Below are 26,555 nucleotides of genomic sequence, written 5' to 3' on the forward strand. Positions count from 1 at the left end.
AAGTCTGATAAAAGCATTGCTTCCAGTTTTGCTTTTCTTGAAGTACCTTCATTTCTACTATAAAAGGTCCATATTTGGTCAGTGACCCAGGCTTCATTCAGAGATGCTTGATATCCAGACATCTTCTAGCCCTGCTACTTTTAATTCCTCCCACCTGCACATCACATCTAGGTAAGCTGAAAATCATTTTTAGTTTCAAGTGACATTGACCTACTGATATCAAATCTGTTCAAAATCTTTGATTCTTTCACCTCTTTAGCTTGGTCTTGATTTTTACTATTATCAAATGACAATCACTAAACAAGTTTATTCCTTTCTGCACTTTAATACTCTGTAAACAAGCAGTTCTCCAACTTGGTCCCATAGTTAACTGGTTAATTTGTGTTAGAGTTCTGTGGTCATTGGTAGTCCATGTAATTCTGTAAACGTCTTTACGAGTGAAGAATGAGAACCCAACCCTGAGATTATGTATTGCAAAATAACTGTATAAAGCTCTCTACCATGTAAGTATCTTCTAAATCTATAGGTGGGGAGGTGTGTGCGTGCACGCGTTCTAACAACGTTCAAAACCAGATTAGTCCTCACCCATTTCTGAATCCATGTCAGCCATGGTTTCAGTAATGTCACCTATCAGCAATCAGGCCCAGAATGGGTCATCATAAACACAAAAAAGAAAGGATGTCAGGAAACCCACTAGACAACAGACATTTATATCGGAAAAATGTTGACATCACAGAGGACTTCTCCTGTCCAGGCAGTCCCACTAATATGCAGGAAGCCATAGACAGAGTTCAATCAGAGAATCATCAAAATATCAGATTTCAGACTTCAACCTACTGAAAGATTTGAAACAGTTAAAAGGTTTCCCATTAAAACAAGCTGTACAATGCAAATATACTCTCTGCTCTGCTGTGGTTCTAAACCGCAAACTCGCTCTTTGCTCTATTGTATGGTTGTGAAACTTAGAACATGAAAAACCTGTCGTCAAGAATGAAACTGGATACTCTCATACCAGATTCCTTCAAAAATCTGAGGCAGACACTTGTGGGATCCCAAAAACAAAAACTAAGTTGATCAGAATAGTCTGCAGCTTCTTATGTCACCTGCAATAGATCACTCGACTGATTTGGGCTTGTCACTCCATTTCTGATACTGTAGCCCAGACAGCAGGTTCCTACCAGATTTGGGAGAAAAAGGTGACCCAAGATGAACTGGATGAGTCAGACTGTCAGTAGAGACCTCCAACTGAACAAGACGGTCTGGAGTGAGACAAGAACTTTAATTTTGGACACGATTGAAGAACATCTATTTTCTGCCTTAGACACAGGAACCGCTAAGTCTAAATAAGTATTCCAAGATTGGCGTAAAATTTGGGATATGATATTTCATGGCTCCTGTTTGTGCAAAAAAAAAGATATTAGAACAATTTTCACTATTAGGTCAGATTCTATTTTCAGTCGTGATGGAACGACTTTTGTTGTTCACGTTGCTGTCAACTGGCCAGATATTTTACAATTTTATCAGAGATCAAAATTGAAAATTTGCCATTTAGAACATAGAACAGTACAGTACAGCACAGTTCAGGCACTTCAGCCCACGATGTCGTGCTGAACCTTTACCCAAAACCTAATGTCTATCTAACCTCCACCGCTACCTTATACTATCATCTATTTGCCTATGTAATAGCTGCTTAAATGCCCCTAATAAGGCCAACTCCTATACCCACTCTGGCAACGCATTCCATGCCCCTATCACTCTCTGAGCAAAGAATCCACCTTTGACATCTCCCCGATACCTACCTCCTTTCACTTTAAAGCTATGCCCTCTCGTAAAAGCTACCTCCACCCTAGGAAAGAGACTTTGACTGTCTACTCTATCTATATCTCTGATCATTATGTACACCTCTATCAAGTCACCTCTCATCCTTGTTTCAATATGATGCCTTCTACATGAAGTTGTGGCACTTTTAAACAGGGCATGAAACAACTACCCTCTGATCAAACTCATGAGACAGATTCCAAATGAAGAAAATACAAACTAGGAAATATAAAATTTGTGTTAAATTCTGCACATTAAACTAAATAACAATTAGAAAGTAGATAGAGAGAGGAAAAAAAAGACAGATGAAAAGCTAAAAATGGGTCTTTCACCTCTTTAACAGTAACTTTGAGGAAATGAAAATCCACATTTACAAAAATTATTAGAATTGTGATCTAAATTACTCAATTATCATTTACCGTACTATGAATACTCCACACTTCTTTGCAACAGCTCTCATGTTTTCAGCTGTTTTACAAAACTAGCGGGTAGCATCCAAGATTCATGCACTTGATATTGAATTCAACATCAAGACTATCGAGGACAGCTCTTGTCAGAGTCAGTGAGTTCCTACCTCTGAGTCAAGGGGCCCAGGTTCAAGTTCCACCTGCTCCAGACATGTGCAAAAACATCTCTGAACAGATTTATTAGAAACTATTATCAAGGCTATTGGCAAGGATCACAACAGCACATCTTCAGAGGAAGAAGGATATATTTGACAGCAACCATTACATTCTTGTATCTAATTGCTTCTCGGTAAATACCAAAAATTGCTGTCAGATTTACTCAGTATTAAACATCAAGCAATGATTTCATCAGTATTACAACAAAATCTAGGTCTTTAAGTTCAGCATGCCTTTAATCTACCAATACTTATGAACAATAGAATTGCAGGTGCATCATATCCCATTGAGTCAAGATCATGGTGTTGGTATAAATACATGAAATCCTTCCACTTTCTGATTTAAAAAAAATGCTTTAAATATTTACAATGTCAGTAGTGAGCCAACAGATTGTTAGAAAACCCTGATTGATCAGTTTAGTATCTCAAGTGCTAAGATGCAATCTGAAGTATTGCAGCCTGTCAGATCTGACCATCTACTTTAATCAGAAGATCTATTCTACGTGGGACTTTGACAGAGGTTGATTTTGATGGTTGTTGATCACACTGCACCTCATGAAGTTAACCTCTGACTCTACACTAATCTTCTGAATTACCCATAAGAAGAAAAATTGGGAGACATATTCAACATTTTCTATGATGTATTTCAAAAATTGCAGAGTTTCTGGAGTTTTCCATTTTACATATGAACAAGAAACAAAAATAGGCCACTCAGCCCTTCCAGCCTGTTCTGTCATTCAAAAAAAAATCATGGCTGATCCGGTTTTATTTTCATTTCTATACTCCTACATATATCCAATAATCTTTCATGCCCTTGATATCAAGGATCTATATCTGCCTTAAAGATATATGTGAAGATTCTGCATGCACTGGTTTTTGAGAAAGAGAATTGTAAAGACTCTCAACCCTCAAAAATGTTTCCTCATCTCAGTTTTAAATGTTATAATTTATTTTTAAACAATGCCCCCCGTTCTATATTCTTCCACAAGAGGGAACAGGCTTTCTAAGTCCACCTAGTCCCCTTACGTTTCACTTAAGTCACCTCCAACTGTTCTAAACTCGAGGATACAGGCTAGCCTGTTTGACCTTTCCTCAGGAGACAATCTGTTTATTCCAAATGTTAGTCTAGTAAACTTCTGAACTGCTTGCAAATGTCAACAACCTTCTATAAAGTATTGTCATCTGTACTATACACACTACTCCAGATGAGGCCTCACCAATGCCCTGTATAATTAAGAAGTGTAACCTCCCTTTTCTTGCATTCAATTCCGCTCACAATAAACCATAACATTCTATCAGTTTTTCTGATTACCTGTTGTATATGAATACGAACCTTCTACGATTCACATACCAGGACATGCAGATCTCTCCACATCATCTCACTACTGAGGTAAGCGTTGTCATTCTTCCTGTCAAAATGAAGAACTTCACACTTTTCCGCATTGTACTCCATTTACCAGATCTTGACCCACTCACTTGTCAAAATCACTTTATAGGCTCTATGTCTTCTTCACAACTCAATTTCCTACTTAATCTTTGTGTCATCAGTAAATGTTGCTACCATACCATTGATCCTTCATCCAAATCATTTATATAAAAAGTGTAAAGAGTTGAGGCTCCAGAACTGACCCCTGTGGCACTATACGTGTGATATCCAGGCTGAAAAAGACCTACTTCCCCCAACTTAATAAAATGAGAGGCTGGATGAACACAGCAGGCCAAGCAGCATCTCAGGAGCACAAAAGCTGACGTTTCGGGCCTAGACCCTTCATCAGAGAGGGGGATGGGGTGAGGATTCTGGAATAAATAGGGAGAGAGGGGGAGGCGGACCGAAGACGGAGAGAAAAGAAGATAGGTGGAGAGAGTGTAGGTGGGGAGGTAGGGAGGGGATAGGTCAGTCCAGGGAAGACGGACAGGTCAAGGAGGTGGGATGAGGTTAGTAGGTAGCTGGGGGTGTGGCTTGGGGTGGGAGGAAGGGATGGGTGAGAGGAAGAACCGGTTATTCCAGTTCCCTCTCCCCAACCCCCTCTCTGATGAAGGGTCTAGGCCCGAAACGTCAGCTTTTGTGCTCCTGAGATGCTGCTTGGCCTGCTGTGTTCATCCAGCCTCACATTTTATTATCTTGGAATTCTCCAGCATCTGCAGTTCCCATTATCTCTGATACTACTTCCCCCAACTTTCTACTTCCTGTTATCCAGCCAATACGTCACCCTCTACATTTTGAGCTTTTACTTTCCACAATAACCTTTCATATGGCACCAAATGAAATCAAATTTTATCCCAGAAAGCCCTTTGTCATATTCCTTAATACCCACTCAATGGTGGCAACAAACAGAAGATGAGAAACAATGCAACTTTGCCTGATATCATTCAGCACATGGAACCAGTCACACTCATTTTGTGGTTTCACACAGCATTTGAAATTTTCACAGACCTTCCCAAGAGCTGCAAATCATTCTCGGTGGGATATGACAAGTTTAGAGTGAAGACTGATGTAGGAAATCTAAGGCTTTAGTAAAATCAATTAAACTAACTGCAAAGGATCCTGATACTCTGGGTAGTTCCAAACAATCCACATGTGCAAAAATCTGCTCATAGCGAAGGCACCTTGGTCCAAATTCTGCTTACTCTAATTTTCACCATCCACTGTGCTGTGAATAAGGTCAAGGATCAAAGCAGCACACTTTAAATTGGTATTGATAAGATAGTGACTGCCTTCCAATACTGATGAGAGGTGATGGTCTGAAATTATTAAAAACTCAAATAATGAACGATGAAGGCTCTGATGTTCTTAAATGGAAAACTAAGAGATAATAGGAACTGCAGATGCTGGAGAATCCGAGATAACAAAGTGTGGAGCTAGATGAACACAGCAGGCCAAGCAGCATCTTAGGAGCACAAAAGTTGACGTTTCGGGCCTAGACCCTTCATCAGAAATGGGATTTCTAGGCCCGAAACATTAAAAATGAGTTTTGGGCAGCTCACAGAAATGGGGAAGCGAGGGTTGGAGTGGGGGCGGGGGGAGCACAAGAGCTGGGAAATAATGAGAGGGAGGAGGGGTGGGGCTGGGGAAGGTAGGTGGGATGGTAACAGGCAAGTGCAAGTAGGGAGTGGTGGGAGAGGCGATGGACAGGTTGTGTCAGGTCGAGGGGGCGGGGATGAGGGGGCGGGTTGGTCCTGGGATGAGGCTGGGGGTGGAGTGATTTGGTCACGGAATGACCTGGTCACGGAATGACCATGGAATCTCCTCATCCCCAACCTCATCCCATGACCACCCCACCCTCTCATCGCCACCTCCTTGACCTGACACAACCTGTCCATCTTCTCTCCCATCTATCCACTCCTTGCGCCTCACTGACCAATCCCCAACACTCCCTATCTGCACTCGCCTGTCACCATCCCACTTACCTTCCCCAGCTCCAGACATCCCTCTCTTTACTTATTTCCCAGCTTGGCCCCTGCACCCTTCCAGCCCCATTTCTGAAGAAGGGTCCCAGCCCAAAACATCAACTTTCCTGCTCCTATGCTGCCTGGCCTGCTGTGCTTCTCCAGTTCCACACTGTTATATCTATTACAAGTTGTACTCCTGCACTCTTTCCAAAATGGCATCCATCTGATCCCCAGAAAAAGTAAATAATATTTTCTTAGGGTTGATGAATAGCCCTTTATTCAGTATAATTCGTAATCCATCAGCACAGCACTTTTACCATTTGGCAAATATCTTCAATCCTACACTCTACTTCATGCTGCATTACATGAGGTTTGGTTGCTAAACTGAATGATGGTATGGATCAGATGCCAGAGGATCCAGCAGGTTCAGGATCAGACTGAAGCAAGGTAATTTGAGAGTGATACACTGAATGTCAGTACTGTCAAAACAACACCGATTTAATCACAAATACAGCTTTGTTATAAATGCAAGTAGAAATACTATAAGAAAGAAAATTTACACTTGAAAAATTTCACTGAGACAGCTGTAAAAGCTATGGAAAAGATGCCTGATCAGCCTGACTAGCCACCACAATCGAAATATCTGATCCGATAAGCTTCCATTACCAGATTAGACCGCACCAACCCTAGACACAACTACCCACTCACCTATTTATATACCTCACATGCGTACCATCCTACACACCTGACACCTTGCCTCACCCTCCCTACGTACATTCATTCACAGGTATATTCATCTGTTCTGACATTCACACTGGACCATTAACTTAATGGCTGGGGCTGTTACAATGAAACATCCGATTTTACATCCACTGCCAACATCCCAAAAGAAACTACAGCATTGCAATAGACCTCTTTGGTGAATACTGTGTAACAAATTTCTGTAGCAATCATGCGTAGTTCCAGCAAGAACACACAGCCAAAGTTGAGATGAGTAAAAGTCGGAGTGGAGCAGTAATACAGTGACTGCTGCTTCACAGAATATCCTAGTCAAAATCTTTTAAAAGGTGACAGCAAGAATTGCAACAAAAGAACAGAAAAGAACACAAAAGTAGAAAAAGATTACATCTATACTCCAGCAAGAAGATTCCAGATCAATAAATGGTCTCCTTTTTTGGACGATTGCAAATTTTAAACCGAAGGACAGATATTGATTGAACGAATAAGAAAGAGCGAGTTACCTTCATTACATGAATTACTCCAAGAAATTATAGACAGCATCCTTCCAAATAATGAATTTCATATGAAAAATCTGCAAATACGTCTACTATCCATTATGTTAGTTACAAACAGAGAAAACAAACCATTTCCACTCCCCCTCCCATTCTTTAGATGACATGCCCATCATGGGCCTCCTGCAGTGTCATGATGATGCCACCCGAAGGTTGCAGGAACAGCAACTCATATTCCGCTTGGGAACCCTGCAGCCATATGGTATCAATGTGGACTTCACCAGTTTCAAAATCTCCCCTTCCCCCACCGCATCCCAAAACCAGCCCAGTTCGTCCCCTCCCCCCACTGCACCACACAACCAGCCCAGCTCTTCCCCTCCACCCACTGCATCCCAAAACCAGTCCAACCTGTCTCTGCCTCCCTAACCTGTTCTTCCTCTCACCCATCCCATCCTCCCACCCCAAGCCGCACCTCCATCTCCTACCTACTAACCTCATCCCAGCTCCTTGATCTGTCCGTCTTCCCTGGACTGACCTATCCCCTCCCTACCTCCCCACCTATACTCTCCTCTCCACCTATCTTCTTTACTCTCCATCTTCGGTCCGCCTCCCCCTCTCCCCCTATTTATTCCAGAACACTCACCCCATCCCCCTCTCTGATGAAGGGTCTAGGCCCAAAACATCAGCTTTTGTGCTCCTGAGATGCTGCTGGGCCTGCTGTGTTCATCCAGCCTCACATTTTATTAACAAATATCACTCAATTGTTTTACTGCCACTGAATTTAAAAATACAAATTAGCAGATCTGTCTCATGGATAAAATCAGAATAATGTGTGGTACATTGCACATGCCAGTCTTCTATAGCTGTTTTTCCTTCACATGTCTCAGTCAAAATTTTTGCATCATAAAACATTTTTCTTAAATCTTAATAAAAAACTGCAATTAATTTGGCACAGTTTTCACTGTTCTTAAATACCACAAAGCATCCTGCAGAAGCTTTCCATTAAATGTCTGAAGAGGGATGGTCAATGCAAGGACTATCAATGCTAGACAGAATGGAACCTTTACCCATTCTCCTCAATCAATTGTGAACATCAATATTTCAGAACTAAGAATAACGCAGGCCACAGGTGAGTAAAATTCTGATCAAATAAATATACCTTAACCAAAAATGTGATGCCTATTGCATCAGTGTTTCTAGTCCTTAAATCATTAGGATATTAGACAAAGTAAGATTGTCATAAATTTCCATCTTGTGCTGCGGGCCTCCATGCTAGTTATTGTTCTGTATAATAATTATTTATTGCTCTCGTAGCAACTTCTATCTGTCTCCCTCAGACAGAAAACTACATCTTGAGTGTGAAAGGATAGTTCAAATGTAAAATGCCTTATATATACCTCTGCCACACGAGGTCTTCTTCCAAAAATATATTTTTGATGACTTTTCTTCCACTTACAGGAGTTCTAGGTTCGACTGGATCCAATATGGATACAGAATACATTGAGTCAGTCAAAACATTTAGATCTTCACCGATGGAACTGCTGTCTGTGGAATGTGCATAGTTCAAAGCTATTTTACGACAGTACGTGCAAGCTCGAAGATCACCTGAAGAGAAAAAAAAAATGACTATTTTAGAATAGTATGCATTTCATAGAAACATTAGAGCAAAACAACAACTCAAAAAGTATTAAAGACAAGCTTCAGGCATTCATTATCAAAGTTTGCAAGCTAGTTTGATCTTTTTTATGTATCAACATACATTTCTGAAAGAAGTGTTATTGTTAACTGTGCCAAATACAGGAAAAATGTTTCACCTTGTGGTGAAAATTGGTCCACCCACAAGGTAAGATTAATGACTACATTTCACATGCAAGTGCTGTAGAACATGGATAAAATCAGTAGCACTTTTGCATCACCTGCATGCAGCAGTAAATTGCACATTTAATATCTGTAACTTTGTCAACATCAATTGTTACCGATAACTTGAGAGACTAGACTTTTACAACTTTTATATTTACCACTATATTTGTGTAAATTACAAGCCCATGATTTATTGCCTGAAAAGCTGATTCTTTTCTGTACGTTTAATGCAGACATCATTTAATTTTAAGAAGAGGAGATCAAACCACGCTGTGATTACTACTTAGGGCAATTACGACAATTCACTTGTTAAACGCACGAGTATCTAGATTTTTCATTCTCCAATTCTAGCAGCAAACTCCCAGTCAACAGATTGATGTGTACCACATGATACCGTGATACTTTCAAGAATGAATAGAGAGAACTTGGTTCAATTTAAAATGAAAGTTGCAACATTCACAGAGAAGATTAATAAATGATACATCAGCCAGCAAGTTTAAATGTTTTTTAAAAAAAAGACAGGAGAAAGATGTCTAATAAACTAAAAATGTGCAGAAAAATTAAATCCAGCAGCAGAGAAATTCTGAGTAAATGGCCTTGGCTAGATAATACGCAGAATAGATTAACAAACACCGTAAGAAGATTGGTAATCCTAATACCTCCAACATCAACTCATTTAATGCACTCAGAAAATCACAGAATTCTTACAGTGCAGATAGAGGCCTTTTGGCATCACACCTGGGCCTACATCCCCATCCTATTCCCATAACCCTGCATTTCCTGCAGCTAACCCATCTGGTCTGCACAACCCAGGGTGTAACGGAGTAATTTAATACAACAAATTCATGCAACCTATGCATCATTGGATTATGGGAGAAAACTGGACTTCCCGGTGGAAACCGACACAGACTCACTGAGAACGTACAATCACCACACAGACAGACACCCACGGCTGGAATCAAAACAGTGTCACTGGTGCTGAGGCGCAGCAGGGCAAACCAGTGAACCACTATACAGCCCCAGAGAAGTGAAAATAGATGATATTTCAAAATTTAAGGTTGGTGCACACACAAAAGGTAGACTGACTGCTCCACCAGAAAACCAAAACTTCACAGGGCCTGCCCCCGGAGATCCACAAAGTAAAACTTTCACCATTTTCTCATCCAATGGTGGCACAGTGGTTAGCACTGCTGCTTCATAGCACCAGGGACCTGGGTTTGATTCCACACTTGGGCAACTGCCTGTGTGGAGTTTGCGTCTGCATGGGTTTACTCCCACAGTCCAAAGACGTGCAGGCTAGGTGGATTGGCCATGCTAAATTGCCCATAGTATTCAGAGATGTAAAGATTAGCTAAGTTATAGGGGAATGGGTCTTGATGGGATGCTCTCAGGGTCGGTGTGGACTTGTTGGGTTGAAGGGTCTGTTTCCAGGGATTCTGTAGAGATTCTATGATTCTTCTAACTTGAAGAGAAGAACTTTCAATGAATGACTTTCATTAAAAATGTGACTTAAACATTGATAAACCTCAGCACGCCAGAAAAAAAAGGCCATTACAAAATTTATTGAAAGAAAACATCCTTTAAAAGACAACTGGCTACAAGATGTAGGATACAATAGTTCTACTTTGACAGATGATACAAACATAAAGCCATGGTGATATTCAAGAGCTAGATTTACACTTTAAAAAAGAAATTTCAGAAAATCACTGCTGTCCACATTCACGAAAAAAGGTTGGACTGATGAAAGTAGATACCGGGAATGAATCAAAGGATCATGAAATTTGACTCCAGGCAGAGTATGCAAAGAAAAGATTTTACTAATCTGGCATACTCTCAAATCTCACCTAGTCGATGGTGCATTGAATGATGTAAAAATCAACCAATAATGATGTAGCAGTTTTTCCAACAACCTTTTGTTGTTTACCCCGTAACATATGTATAAAATGAGTTCTCGAGGACTTACCTTGAGCTGAGAAACAATTGTATGTTCACATGTATAGAACCATAGAAAGACTGGAAATAAGATACTGACTAGCAAAATGGTTTCAGACCCATAGATGTATGGGATGAATTGGATCCAAAGAGTCCACATTTCAGATTTTTTTTTGACTATCAAATGCATATGATGGTATCAAGGGCAATTGTTTGTGAAATGAGGATATTGAAGTTACTGTTCTATTGTCATAGTGACACAGGAACCCTTATGTACTTACAGACATGCTGAACTTTTAAGTATGTGCTCTTAAAAAAAAAGACACAATCAAATGATGACTGCAGCTGTAAATATAGTGACCTTTGGAGAGAGAGAAATCCTAAGATATCACACCTGACAAGGCATCAGTGAAGCTTCAAACAGAAGGACATAAATGATGAGAAATACACAAGCTGAAATATAACCTTTTGGGAATCATTTGCAATTGTGAATATGTTGGGGAACAGATGAACGTCAGGACAAGAGACATCTTTTAAGATCTCCCTTTCAAGAAAACACAACAGGGATGAAAAATCAGTTCAATCTGTGTTAGTGTGTGCAAGTGAGCTGAGGTGCTAGTATTCCAATGGGTTGGGGTCATTGTGAGTACTAGCCTAGGTCTAAGAGCTAGTGTGTTGCAAAACCAATACAAATCGTAAGTAAAGGACTCTCTCACGCTGAATGCTGCAAGTCTGCTCAGTAAAGGTGGGGAGACAGTTCCCAGTTCATTACTTTTCACCTAGAAGCTTGACAATTTGAAATCAGGAACTGTAGCAACTTGAAGAATACCGTTCAGGGTCTGGTCATTACACAACAACTAGTGATGAGGAAGGTAAGGAAAATCCACATTATATAATTAGGGCATAGGGATGAAGTGTTTGGTGATTCAGATGGGGAATTTGTTGTGATTTTGAATACTGACAGGTTGCTAAGCTTTGAAATGCAGAGGGATCTGGGTATCCGAGTGCAGAAATCACAAAGAGTTATTCTGAAAAGAGAGCAAGCAATTGGAAAAGTGAATATAAATTTTATAAATTGTTGCAAGGGGAATTGAATACACAAAAGTAGGAGGTTATGTTTCAGTTATACATGGCATTGGTGAGACCACAGCTGGAATAGTGTACACAGTACTGGTCAGTTTCAGGAAGAATGTAAATGCATTGGAAGGAGTTCAGAGACTTACTAGATTAATAACTGGAATGGCCAGTTTTTTCCCCATGAGAAAAGCAGGATAGGTTGGACCTGCATCAACTGACATTTAGAAAAGTAAAACTAACTTGATGGAAACATACGAGATCCTGAGGGGCCTGATCAGGCTGCATGTGGAAAGGAAGTTTCCTTTCATGGGAGAAGCTACAACTAAAGGTAATCCATTTAAGACTGCGAAGAGAGGTATTTTCTCAGAAAGGCATGAGAATTGAAACTTTCTTTTTCAAAAAGGTAGTAGAAACTGAAGCCTTAAGATATTTTTAAAGCAGAGGTAGATAGATTTTGATAATGAAGTGGTGAAAGGGTATTGGGGATAGACAGAAGTGTGCAGTAATCAGATCAGCCACAATCTTATTGAATAATGGAGCAGGCTCAAAAGGCCGAGTGGCTATTCCTGCCCCTAATTCATACGTTCACATGTATGAAGAATTTCAATGTAAAGTATAGTATCAGAGATAATGGGAACTGCAGATGCTGGAGAATTCCAAGATAATAAAATGTGAGGCTGGATGAACACAGCAGGCCAAGCAGCATCTCAGGAGCACAAAAGCTGACGTTTCGGGCCTAGACCCTTCATCAGAGAGGGGGATGGGGAGAGGGAACTGGAATAAATAGGGAGACAGGGGGAGGCGGACCGAAGATGGAGAGTAAAGAAGATAGGTGGAGAGAGTGTAGGTGGGAAGGTAGGGAGGGGATAGGTCAGTCCAGGGAAGACGGACAGGTCAAGGAGGTGGGATGAGGTTAGTAGGTAGCTGGGGGTGCGGCTTGGGGTGGGAGGAAGGGATGGGTGAGAGGAAGAACCGGTTAGGGAGGCAGAGACAGGTTGGACTGGTTTTGGGATGCAGTGGGTGGGGCGGAAGAGCTGGGCTGGTTGTGTGGTGCAGTGGGGGGAGGGGACGAACTGGGCTGGTTTAGGGATGCAGTAGGGGAAGGGGAGATTTTGAAACTGGTGAAGTCCACATTGATACCATATGGCTGCAGGGTTCCCAGGCGGAATATGAGTTGCTGTTCCTGCAACCTTCGGGTGGCATCATTGTGGCACTGCAGGAGGCCCATGATGGACATGTCATCTAGAGAATGGGAGGGGGAGTGGAAATGGTTTGCGACTGGGAGGTGCCTCTTTGTAGGTTACGTGGAACAGTCCCTCTTCCGCACCTACACAGGCCCCAAACCCCACCTCTTCCTCCGTTACATTGATGACTGTATCGGCGCCGCCTCTTGCTCCCCAGAGGAGCTCGAACAGTTCATCCACTTCACCAACACCTTCCACCCCAACCTTCAGTTCACCTGGGCCATCTCCAGCACATCCCTCACCTTCCTGGACCTCTCAGTCTCCATCTCAGGCAACCAACTTGTAACTGATGTCCATTTCAAGCCCACCGACTCCCACAGCTACCTAGAATACACCTCCTCCCACCCACCCTCCTGCAAAAATTCCATCCCCTATTCCCAATTCCTCCGCCTCCGCCGCATCTGCTCCCACGATAAGACATTCCACTCCCGCACATCCCAGATGTCCAAGTTCTTTAAGGACCGCAACTTTCCCCCCCACAGTGATCGAGAACGCCCTTGACCGCGTCTCCCGTATTTCCCGCAACACATCCCTCACACCCCGCCCCCGCCACAACCGCCCCAAGAGGATCCCCCTCGTTCTCACACACCACCCTACCAACCTCCGGATACAACGCATTATCCTCCGACACTTCCGCCATTTACAATCCGACCCCACCACCCAAGACATTTTTCCATCCCCTCCCCTGTCAGCTTTCCGGAGAGACCACTCTCTCCATGACTCCCTTGTTCGCTCCACACTGCCCTCCAACCCCACCACACCCGGCACCTTCCCCTGCAACCGCAGGAAATGCTACACCTGTCCCCACACCTCCTCCCTCACCCCCATCCCAGGCCCCAAGATGACTTTCCATATTAAGCAGAGGTTCACCTGCACATCTGCCAATGTGGTATACTGCATCCACTGTACACGGTGTGGCTTCCTCTACATTGGGGAAACCAAGCGGAGGCTTGGGGACCGCTTTGCAGAACACCTCCGCTCACTTCGCAACAAACAACTGCACCTCCCAGTCGCAAACCATTTCCACTCCCCCTCCCATTCTCTAGATGACATGTCCATCATGGGCCTCCTGCACTGCCACAATGATGCCACCCGAAGGTTGCAGGAACAGCAACTCATATTCCGCCTGGGAACCCTGCAGCCATATGGTATCAATGTGGGCTTCACCAGTTTCAAAATCTCCCCTTCCCCTACTGCATCCCTAAACCAGCCCAGTTCGTCCCCTCCCCCCACTGCACCACACAACCAGCCCAGCTCTTCCCTCCCACCCACTGCATCCCAAAACCAGTCCAACCTGTCTCTGCCTCCCTAACCTGTTCTTCCTCTCACCCATCCCTTCCTCCCACCCCAAGCCGCACCCCCAGCTACCTACTAACCTCATCCCACCTCCTTGACCTGTCCGTCTTCCCTAGACTGACCTATCCCCTCCCTACCTCTCCACCTATACTCTCCTCTCCACTTATCATCTTTTCTCTCCATCTTCGGTCCGCCTCCCCCTGTCTCCCTATTTATTCTAGAACCCTCACTCCATCCCCCTCTCTGATGAAGGGTCTCGGCCCGAAACGTCAGCTTTTGTGCTCCTGAGATGCTGCTTGGCCTGCTGTGTTCATCCAGCCTCACATTTTATTATCAGTGTAAAGTATTATGGTTGATTCAGTATGATACATATTAATATTATGAAAGATGAAATGTATGTAGGTTACATTTTTAATTAAACAGTATTGTTTGTTTTGATCTGTTCCATTGCAACAATTCTGCACAAGCAGGAATTGTTCAGAAGTGTTACTGCATAAAAGAATCAATATTATGACCTGGCCTAAAAGACTAGTTTAAAATTAAAATTAACTTCCTCCAAGTATATATGACAAACAATGTAAGACAATAAGATATAGTAAGACAACTCAACCCAAGTTATGTTATCAATAAATCTTGCAATCACTGTTTTCGTTTTAAACGTTTTAATCATACTGCATTATTTCTTTCTCCATAAAGATGAAAAGCATGTTCATGACTTGAAGGTTATATTTAACTCACCATAACGTACATAAAACTAATCACTTGCTCTCTTCCAGTTGTTTAAATTAATCAACCAAATCAAATCATTGGCACATACTAAGAAGAAAAGTTGACTTCAAAATTGAGTTTTCTATTTACATACCAGCATAACCCATGAATTTCCCAGGTATTTCTTGATTGCAACAACGACTGCAAAAGATCTGTCCACACAAACGGCAATGATGTCGACGTCTGAAGGTGGTAAACTTCTCATTACAATCATAACACTCTTTACACTGACTATCAGGCATCCAGTACTGCTTCAGATCAGTATCCTGTTTTGCAAAACCAGGAAATAATCCAGGAATCAGAGGTTTTGAAGTATTAGAACTTACATGCATGCATTACAAATAAACACATCTTGTTATATTCTGTTATAACTAAAGCTTTTTTTATGACTTGCTCGCCGAGCTGGCTGGTTGTACCTTAGACATTTCATCACCATGCTAGATAACGTCATCATTGCAGCCTCCTCTGAAGCAATGTAGTTCTACTCTGCTTCGTATTTGTGTGATCCTGTCTGCTGAAGTGTTTCACGTCATTTTGCTTCTTTTTTTGCAAGGTTTTGTATGAGGTCTAATTCCATAAGTTTATTGCTTGCATTACCAGTGGAGAACCATGTCTCTAGGAATTCTCATGCGCGTCTACGGCTGGCCCGAGCTGGGATGGTCACTTAGTCCCAGTTAAATTGATGGCCTTCATTGTGCGAGTTTACTGAAATGAGGGAAAGTTCGTCATGTCATTTTGCTGCTAGCTGGTCTTTGTATCTTGATGTCTGGTTTCCTTCCTGTCTGGAGGATGTAATATTTTTGGCAGTCCTCGCACAGTCATTTGTACACTGCGTTGGTCCTGCATGTTGTGGGTATGGGGTCTTTGGTTCTGGTAAGTGTTCGTCTAACACGAGCCATGAGCAAATCGACACAACAAACTGTCCCTCATTTCAGTACACTCCGACAACGAAGGCTATCAATTTAATTGGGATGGCGTGACCATCCTGGCTCAAGCCAACCATAGACACACAGGGGAATTCCCAGAGGCCTGGTTCTCTACCTGTAATACAAATCACTAAACATGCAAAATTAGACCCCATATACAAGCTCTTGCAAAAAAGAACCGGAAATTACAAAACACCTCAACTGACCGGATAATAAGTACGTACAGTGGAACTACATCGATTCATTGGAGGCCGCACTGATGATGTTATCTAGCATGGTGACAAAACAGCTGAACTATAACCAGCCAGCTCAGCAAGCAAATCAACAAGCTCATCCACAACCCAAGCTACAAATCTTCACAAGAACCTTAAGCTTTTTCATGATTTTAGTTCCTCCTTATTTGGTACCTTGATATGCAACTTTGCTATAAACAGAACTTAAACTGTTCAGCATTACAATCTGAGCAAGAATGAAGGATGGACAGAAATCAAATTTTTGCAGTTATTGTAACAGATGCATCATCACTCTTATACACCACTATGGCACAAGGTGACGACAGTTCATGTAATAAAATTGTCTCATTTTTCACCTCAAACTACAATCATTTATTGATTTTTCTTGGAGTTCTTATGGTCAGTGATTTGGCTCTTCACTTCCTTAACTTTCCATTTCCTATCTGTTTAGGAGATCGTGTCAGTCATTCTCAGAATTAGGCCATTGGTAGCCCATCTTCTCAAGGGAAGTTATCAGCAAAAATGCTATTTATCCTTTCTGAAATACATTTCAAAGACATCAAACCTATCCATCAATGGCCACCTTCTCGGACTTTTTCCCTGGAGTATCGGAGATGAAGGGGTGACCTTACAGAGGTGTATAAAATCATGATGGGCATTGATAAGGTGAATAACCAAGGTAGGGGAGTCGAAAACTAGAAGGGAATAAGTTCAAATTTGAAAGAGGAAAGATTTAAAAGTGACCCGAGAGCCTGTTGGGGGCAGTTGTATGAAAAATATACTCCAGGAAAGATAGAAATACATTGTCATAACACTTGTTACAATAACTTCTGTTCTTTTTCTTGAAAAGTTTTGCAATGAATCCTTTTATCCAAATATTTGGCGTTGCCCACACAATTAAATAAGCATAAGATGACAAAGTTCTCTTTTCCAATTTCTTTGCAGAATTCTGCACAAATGTGCATCCTTCTGAGTGACTGTCTGCTCTTCAAAAGATAGGAACAGTGCATGACAGATATTCAAAGCAATCAGATATTGTACTTGTTACTGAAAATCCATTGGCCATCTCTGTTCTTTATGCCTTCAAAGTTTGGCAACAAACCTGTTGCCCAAGTATTAGCAGCATTTTCTGTTTTAATGTTTGATGCAATCTTTTCTATGAGGATAAAGTACTCTTGGAAGGTTCTATATAGTTGTTTAATGGGTGGCTATTTATTCTAGTCCTTCCTGCCTTCCGAGCCGGTTTTCCCTTTCTAGTTTTACATGCTGCAGGTTAACAATTTAACTCTGTTTACTGTGTACTGTACCTGGCTTCTTCCCTCCATTATTTCTTTCAAGCGCTTTAGAACTGTTGTAAGGCTCCTCAGTTGTACTGCTGTTCGAGGATCATGGCTTCCCATTGACACATCTGGTTTTCTTGGACCACCTAATTAATAAGACAAACACAAGCTTAAACATCAAACTAACTCATAGGATTACATCAGATACACAGCATAGGAACAAGCTACTAAGTTCAACCTGTCCATGTGAGCATTTCTATTTCTCCCTTACTTCATCTAAATTTAAGGTAACCCTTCCTTTCTTCCTCATGTGCTCAACTTCCCCTTCGATGTATTGATAATATCTGCCTCAACCGTTTCCTGTGGCCGTGCATGGTTCCATATTCTCACAACTCTGCATTAAGAATTTTGTTCAAGTCTTCTATTGAACTTCTTGGTCATTACTTGTACTGATTGCCTCTAGTTAGGCTGTTCTCAACAAAAGCAAATGTACTTTTTGTATCCATTATCAAAACTTTAATTATTTTAAGGACCACTATCAAGTCACGACATAGCTTTCATTTTCAAGAGAAGAGCGACCCATTCTTTTCCTGACTTACCCACATATTCCTGGCATCATCACTGCGAACGTTCTGTTACCTTCTCCAGCATCATTTTCATAACATGGCAAGTAGAACTGCATGCAGTACTTAATGCATAGAACTAAGGTTTGATATATGAGGTTAGCATAACTTCCTTTTTTAAAAATTCTATCCCCCTTAACAGAAATCTTATTGCTCAACATCCTTTTAATTTTTAAATGATACTGCCTATGGCACAACTTTTAATGATTGATTTAGTATGTGCACTCAAGCGATCCCTTTACAGTCTATCCCCACCTAGATTCGTACCTTCCAAGTAACAAGTAGCCTCCGTAAACTAGCAAAAGTGCTAGCTCAATTTTGTGTGTTCGGCTTCATTTGCCAGTTATTTGCCCATTCTGTAAGATTATTAATGCTCTTTTGTAATTTATTACAGTCCTCCTCAGTATAACACACAAACTTAGAAAATGATTTTGATTCCAAATCATTAATGTCAACTGTGAACAGTTGCAGTGCCAGCACTGACCCATGCGGAATACCACTTACCATGTTCGGCCTAGCCTAATTATCTTGTCTATCATGGTAAATGGGAGCTAAATAAATCTGCAAATTCATTGTTAACATACTAAAAAGCTTAATAACGTTAGACTACTTACTACCACAAAAGCTAATGGATAACTCTAACCATTTCAACTTCACTGGGCAAATGAGTAGGAAAGACACCCTTTATAAACCCTTACTGCCAAAGTACAGCTAAACAGGAAGTACACTTAGTAAAATTTAAAAACCATGTGCATGCCTAACTAGGAATGAAAATAGGGGGCATCACTGGAAATTAGATAGGACGCTCAAGATAAAATTTCAAAAGAGAAGTGAAAGGGAAAACCAGAAATAAGACACAAACCAAAGGAAATCTGAAACAATCTTGTAACCACTGTAAAAGGGAGCCAAGATATTGACAGCACGAAACTTACTACATTTGAGAAACTACGCAAAAGAAGTTTTTCTCTTTGGTACACAGGATAGCAGTTGAACAGATTTTCCCACAAATACATATACCCCATTAAAATATACGGTAAAGGTTTGTGTAAATTTCAAGAACTAAAGCTTAAAGAATTTTTAAAAATCATTTGAAATCTTCAAAAATACAAAGAGGGCAATTGAAAATATACATGCAAAATAAAAGTGGTTGTAGAAATTAGCACGAGTGCATTAACTTAATCAGGTGAGAAAAATCGCAAATGGTGTTGAAGTACACAATTGTCCAGATTTCCTAACGTAAATATGCTTTATCATTTTCACAGCAATGTTGCCAATTAATTATTTTTCTTCTAAAACAGAGAAAGATCCAAGATCACATTTGCATGGTTAACAATACAGTGGAAGCTTGTTTCAAGTACACCCCATCAAGTCAGTATTTGAGAATCATCAGGAAGCAGATTTTTACCCAGTGCAAGAACAATGGTTCCCATTAGCATGGAGATGCACCATATTGAAGATGCCAATGCCCAAACAGATTATGGAGTTATCAGCAAACGTGCCTCTCGAGTGTATGACAGTGTTACCATTCATTGTCCTTTTGGGCTTTTTAGTTTCTATCTTCAACCAAATAAGCAGACCTGAATTAACTTTGAACTGAAACCACAGACTACATATGTGAAGCAATTTTGATGGAATGTTAAACAAGAAAGGTTTCCACAGTTAAGGTAATAACAAAAAGAAATTATGTATTTTACTGTCTTAAAATAATGCTTTCAGTATTTGTTTTAAACTTCATTTTATAATTGACATCTTCAGATGGAAGTCTTTCAAATTTATTCCATTCCAAGATACAGTATTACACAGACGTAACAAATATTTGACTCTTTCCTCCCTCACAGTAACCTATCAATCAAATAACTTTCAAAATATGCATTTTTGTAGAGACCATTCATCCATTTGAGCAACCAGAAAGGTACTTACAATACTAATCAAAGAGCATCCCTTATGAAAGGAAAATTGGAAACCTGTGATCATGCACTGGCAAGAAAAATAAATTATAAAGCAAAGACAGCAATCACAACCCAAGTCTTGAGCCCATTAGATCAAAACAAAAAAAAACTTAAGAACAGTTACATCAAAAAATCCAAGTAAACAAGAACAAAAATATCACAATCTTCAAACCTGTCAGTTACTTTAAAGCAAGGCACATCCAAATCCAGAGAGCTACTCTCAGACAAAAAGCATGGTTTAATAAAAAAGCTGCTGGAACAATTAGAGGCAGAATTAAGCAGCATATTACATGGGAACTGAAAGCACAATAAAATAGGGTAAGGGAGTGTAAAAGAAAAGGGAAGTCGTACAAGAACTACAGGAAAATTTAAAGCAAAAGAAAGGCATGTTAAGCATCATAACTTCCAACAGTACTTACACACAAGATAGTGAGGGCAGTAATTCTTCATGCCAAAAGTCAAACTCAGAGGTAATTGAGGCTGTTAGCCTGCATGAGACAGAGAGCAAGAGAGTGCCAAGGTCCTGAGTTGGACCTCCTGAAATGCACCAATATCCCAAACAGCAAATGGGGTCCATAGCAGTAGGTTTAAAAAAAAAACAAACAGATGTGGCAGACATTAACATGGATTAACATAATATCTTTAATATTTGTGAGCTTCCTTAAGTGAAAGCGTGTGCCCTGACATATGCGAGTGTACAAATGTATGCAAATCCAAGAGTTGTAAGCAATTTAATCATCTGTAATAAGACAACAAAGTGTGAAGCTGGATGAACACAGCAGGCCAAGCAGCATCTCAGGAGCACAAAAACTGACGTTTCGGGTCTAGACCCTTCATCAGCCCTCTCTGATGAAGGGTCCAGGCCCGAAACATCAGCTTTTGTGCTCCTGAGATGCTGCATGGCCCGCTGTGTTCATCCAGCTTCACACTTTGTTATCTTGGATTCTCCAGCATCTGCAGTTCCCATTAACCCTTAATCATCTGTAATCTCATCTTTGACGTTAGATGTTTTTTAAACTTTTTAAAAAAATTATCTTCAGGCCACCACATTTTAAAATTCAGGAAATCCTCCTCAAGACCTCTCTACTGATGTATCTTCCTCCTGCTTAAAGATATTTATAAATTTTGACCAAGCTTTTGTAACCTGATTTGTGTTTCCTCAGTGTTAAACTTTGTTATGGAAATGCCACTGTGAAGCACCTACTTTAAAAGATTCTACATATATGAAAGTTATAGTTAGACTGGAAACGAGCATGTTTTCTCCTGTTGTGCTTGTCTGGTGTAGTTAGGAGTACTTTTCACAGCAGTCATGGTGGCACGTTTTTGCCAAGAACGCATAATCTCCCATATGACGGATTTATTTTGCCTCTTCTTTTCTCTCTTCACTCACATTGACAGAATGCTGGTCTTCATGGCAAGCGAAGCCTACAGCATGGTTTAACGAAACACAGTTTGAAGCAGCAATTTCAGACCACGGTCGGCAAAACTCAACTGTGGATGGTTGTCAAGAAATTTCTGGGATGCCTTATAGATTATACTGGAAGAAGCCCATACTGCCCATCTTGCTGATATCTTTCCTGTTCTTTCTTTTAGGAAAATGCAGCACTATTGGGTTTGACAGCATTCACCAAAGTACATGACTGCAATTTTCTTAACAATTGTAATGCATGAGATAGAACCTTTGGTGTTTGAACAGGAGCTGGTTTAAAGCCTGTCATAATTATCAATTGGATGATTTCAAGCATTAACCACAGAACACTTTTCTTCCTCCAAAACCACGTACCCCTCTATTTATTCCCTGCACGCTGACTGAAAAAGCTTTATTGATGAACACTTGTTAAAATTCATTCACAGATTGAGGGCGTTGCTGGCCAGGCAGCATTTGTTGCCAATCCCTAATTGCACCAACAGCAGTTAAAAGTCAACCACATTGCTGTGGGTCTGGAGTCACATGTAGACCAATCCAGGTAAGAGCAGCAGTTTCCTTCCCTAAAGAAGGTCAGTGAATCAAATGGCTTTTCCAACAATTGACAATGAATTCAGAGTCATCATTGGACTCTTAATTCCAGATATTTAGTGAATTTAAATTCCACCATCTGCTGTGGCAGGATTCGAACCTGGATCCCAAAACATTAGGTATCTGGATTGGCAGTCCAGCGATAATACCACTAGGCCATCGCCTCCACCCAGGGAAAAAAAACAGTATAGATTTCATTTATCTCAAAACTGCAAGAAAAGCTTTTAATTATACCACAGTTAACACTGAATTAATAACTACAGGGCTGGTTCAGCTACAACATTTATAAATCAATGGAAGAGAAAGGCTCAACCACACTAGTTTTTACAACATAATACCATTAAAACCATGATGACTATTATAGGAGCCACTGACTCTTTTTATCAGCATTGTAAAAGTTTGTGGAATAATAATTCTTAAGCTAGCTGAATACAGGTTTAGTCAATCCATACTGTTTTAATTGATCAGTTTAATCAGTTGGTTGCAATCCTACCTCACCTATTCAAGTGTCTGGATTAAATTATTACCACTATTTCAACTGCACAAGGAGCCAGAATAATTTTTTTTTGATGAAACTGAGTGAAAGTTCAATACAAATTGATTTAAAAATTACTGCTTGGAACTCAACTGTGGTTGAATTAACCCTCATGATGTCGAAGAATCTAAGACTAAGACATAGGAGCAGAAATCAGGCCACTCAGTCCATTGAGTCTGCTCCACCATTCAACCATAGCTGATTAGTTTCTCAACACATTCTCCCACTTTCTCCCCATAACCCTTGATCCCCTCAACAATCAAGAACCTAACTATCTCAGTCTTAAATATACTCAATGACCTGGCCTCCACAAACCTTCTGTGGCAGTGAATTCCATAGATTCACCACTCCCTAGCTGAAGAAGTTTCTCCTTAACTCCATTCTAAAAAGGTCTTCCCTTTACTCTAAGGTTGTGCCCTCCGGTCCTAGACTCTCCTATCAACGGAAGCATCTTCTGAACATCCAGTCTGTCCAGGCTAATCAGTATTCTATAAGTTTCAATTAGATCTCCCCTTATCTTTCTAAACTCCATCGAATACAAGCCCAGAGTCCTCAAACGTTCATCATGTGTTAAGCTATTCATTCCTGGGACCATTCTCGTGAACCTCCTCTGAACTTGCTCCAGGGCCAGTACATCTTTCCTGACATATGGGGTCCAAAACTACGCACAATACTCCAAATGTGGCCTGATCAGAGTCTTAGAGATTCAGAAGTACATCCTGCTTTTATATTCAAGCTCTCAAAATAAACACCAAAGTTGATTTGTCTTCCTAACTATTGACTCAACCTGCAGGTTTAACTAGAGAATCCTGGACTAGAACTCCCAAATCACTTTGCACTTCAGGCTTCCGAATTGTTCTCTCCCTTTAGAAAGTAGTCCATGCTTCTATTCTTCTTAACAAAGTGCATGACCTCACACTTTCCAACAGAGTACTTCATCAGCCACTTCTTTGCAAACTCTTCCAACCTGTCCAAATTCTCCTGCAGCCTCCTCACATCCTCAATACCTGTCCCTCTATCTATCTTTGTATCATTTGCAAATGCAGCCAGAATGCTCTCAGTTTCTCCGCCGAGATCATTAATGTGTAAAGTGAAAAGTTGTAGTCCCAACACTGACCTTTGCAGAACACCACTTGTCATTGGCTACCATCGGACATGTTTAGTTAAGAGGAGACATGCCAAGAGCGAAGGGAGTGCCACGGCAGGGTTAAGTGTAGCATTTGGGTGAATGAGTGGCTGAATCAAGGGAAAAGGGTGCCTGCCTTGCGGGGAGGGGTGCATACAGTCCAGAAAGCAGGGCAAATTGCTTGGAAAGTGTGATGCTGTTCACTAATGTCCCTTAGGGAAGGAAACTACCATCCCTACTTGGTCTGGCCTACATGTGACTCCAGACCCACAGCAATGTGGTTGACTCTTAACTGCTCTCTTGGCAATTGAGGCAAATGGTCAATAAATGCTGGCCTAGCTAGCGATACCCTCAGTCCATGAATGAATAATTTTTTTAAAAAATGCAAACAGGAGGCAGAGTGGGGAGAAAATCAAAGGCATTATTGAAATGCTCCAGAATGGGGAAAGAATGTACCCCTTCACTTACTTATCTTACCTAAATCCAGAATTTATATCCAAATCCCCATCTGCAATTGTAAATTCAAAATTTTTGTACAATATATTATTTTGTTTAATTTATATAAATTGCTTAACAATTATGTCATGGCAGCTAACGCTATTTTAAGTGGTTTCTTTTATTGCAAAAAAAGCACTAACAAGACAATTTAAAAGTAAACATTGTTATTCTACTCAGGCTGCTGAACTCAAAACCAGAGTGGGCAGGGGTTCTAACCACTCCTATTTGCATTCCTACACAGTGAAGAAAAGGACATTGTGGTTGGAACACAGTTGCAATTTAGAGCGCATAAACTTCAGTAACATGCAGAACACTGTGATGCATCACATAAAGCTATGTTAATCATATGGCATGACTATCATCCGTTGTTGCTTGCCGTTAGTAATGTGATATACTTCTTTTCTCGATTGCAAGAGCTAAACCTGCAAGATACATTGGTCATATATGCGTCTTTCATTAGCAGATAAATGTTTCAAGGAAATCATCTTGATATTGCATTGATCAATCAACAAACATCATGTGCTCCTGAGATGCTGCTTGGCCTGCTGTGTTCATCCAGCCTCACATTTTATTATCTCACATGCTGTTTACTACATTTGCAGTTACTGGCAAAGTACAGGTTTTGAACTGGAAGTTCCAGTTATTATTAAGCAAGACCAGGCAATGTTCTTGAAGGAAATCTAGGGCCTGTTTGAAAACAGCAAGCGATGGCATGTCTTCTTACCCAATAAATTGAAGCAATTGTAAATTAGAGTACTTAATTCAACACAAATTATGTTCAAGATACAAAAAAAGAGAGACAGGAGGTAAAGAAAAAAAAACCAGGACTGGAAAAGATAACTAAGACAGAATGAAGAATTGAATCATGCCTATGATTTTTAATTTTTAAAGATCATCTATAGTTAATAACTGAAACAATGAAACTCCACTCTTGTAACAGGCACTGAGGAGAAATTGTTTAGCAGCAATCAATACTTCTCACACTATTAACTTGTAGGCAATTGACAACACTTAAAATAACATTAGTTATTAGCTTTTCCTTACCTGCACCTTGAGATTTGACCATTGATGCACTAGATGCTCTCCGTGGGTTTTCCCTTGCCTGTTGCTTTTTGTAGGGTGATGATGATCTTAAATATGCTTGGTCATCACTTTGGTGGCTGGTCCAATTTTCTTCTCTAACCAGTGGTTCACTTTGAGTCAGGTCTGTTCGATATGAAGAGTTTGGTCTTCCATCATCTAACATTGAGGTGAGAAGGGGTAAGAGGATTCTCAAAAACATATCCAAAAGTAACAATTTTGATTTTCTAAATCAATATACAATTTGGTACAAAACAAAAACAAAATGATAAATATTGCCAACTCTTCACCTCCACAGCATCAGGCTGTTTACTTCCCATCTTCTGTATTGTCCAAGTCATTTTATTCAATAATTTATTCTCAGCTCGCATAATTTCAAATGTAGCCCCAGAAATCAAGATTGAACAACCTACTGGGAGACCAACATTACTTCTGGTTTAATTACCAAATGATGTGGAGAATAACACATCACTCCTTAATCCTGGTAACTTGTATAACTTGCTTTATACAGACCACTGAGGAGAATGAAGGGACCAAAAATAGAACCTTAGAGAAAAACTATTCTACTACATGTTGAATCTGTACTAAGTATTTTCAATAAAGATTTTGGACTAACTAAACACATATCCATTAACCAAAGCTGACAGAAAATACTGTTGTTACTCATGTACCTGGATTCACTGTAACACACGTACTTCTGAATAAAAAAAACTTTCATTGACCACTGATAATGGGAACTGCAGATGCTGGAGATTCCAAGATAATAAAATGTGAGGCTGGATGAACACAGCAGGCCAAGCAGCATCTCAGGAGCACAAAAGCTGACGTTTCGGGCCTAGACCCTTCATCAGAGAGGGGGATGGGGGGAGGGAACTGGAATAAATAGGGAGAGAGGGGGAGGCGGACCGAAGATGGAGAGCAAAGAAGATAGGTGGAGAGGGTGTAGGTGGGGAGGTAGGGAGGGGATAGGTCAGTCCAGGGAAGACGGACAGGTCAAGGAGGTGGGATGAGGTTAGTAGGTAGCTGGGGGTGCGGCTGGGGGTGGGAGG

At 40.7% G+C, this 26,555-nt stretch overlaps 1 protein-coding gene across 5 annotated transcripts in view; it reads right to left on the reverse strand.

Moving 5' to 3' along the window:
* The window catches only part of pikfyve (phosphoinositide kinase, FYVE finger containing), a 119,825-nt gene that overhangs the window by 72,983 nt on the left and 20,287 nt on the right, over nucleotides 1–26,555 (reverse strand). For all 5 annotated transcript variants that reach the window (XM_048534186.2, XM_048534189.2, XM_048534185.2 and 2 more), the window contains exons 3-6: nucleotides 25,471–25,665; nucleotides 17,706–17,824; nucleotides 15,334–15,505; nucleotides 8,460–8,667 (exon numbers count right to left, since the gene is read on the reverse strand). In XM_048534186.2, coding sequence (XP_048390143.2) covers nucleotides 8,460–8,667; nucleotides 15,334–15,505; nucleotides 17,706–17,824; nucleotides 25,471–25,665 — 694 coding nt within the window. The remainder of the gene's footprint in view (nucleotides 1–8,459; nucleotides 8,668–15,333; nucleotides 15,506–17,705; nucleotides 17,825–25,470; nucleotides 25,666–26,555) is intronic.

Source organism: Stegostoma tigrinum, chromosome 7 (genome assembly GCF_030684315.1).
Source record: "Stegostoma tigrinum isolate sSteTig4 chromosome 7, sSteTig4.hap1, whole genome shotgun sequence".
In the NCBI taxonomy this organism is placed as follows: Eukaryota; Metazoa; Chordata; class Chondrichthyes; order Orectolobiformes; family Stegostomatidae; genus Stegostoma; species Stegostoma tigrinum.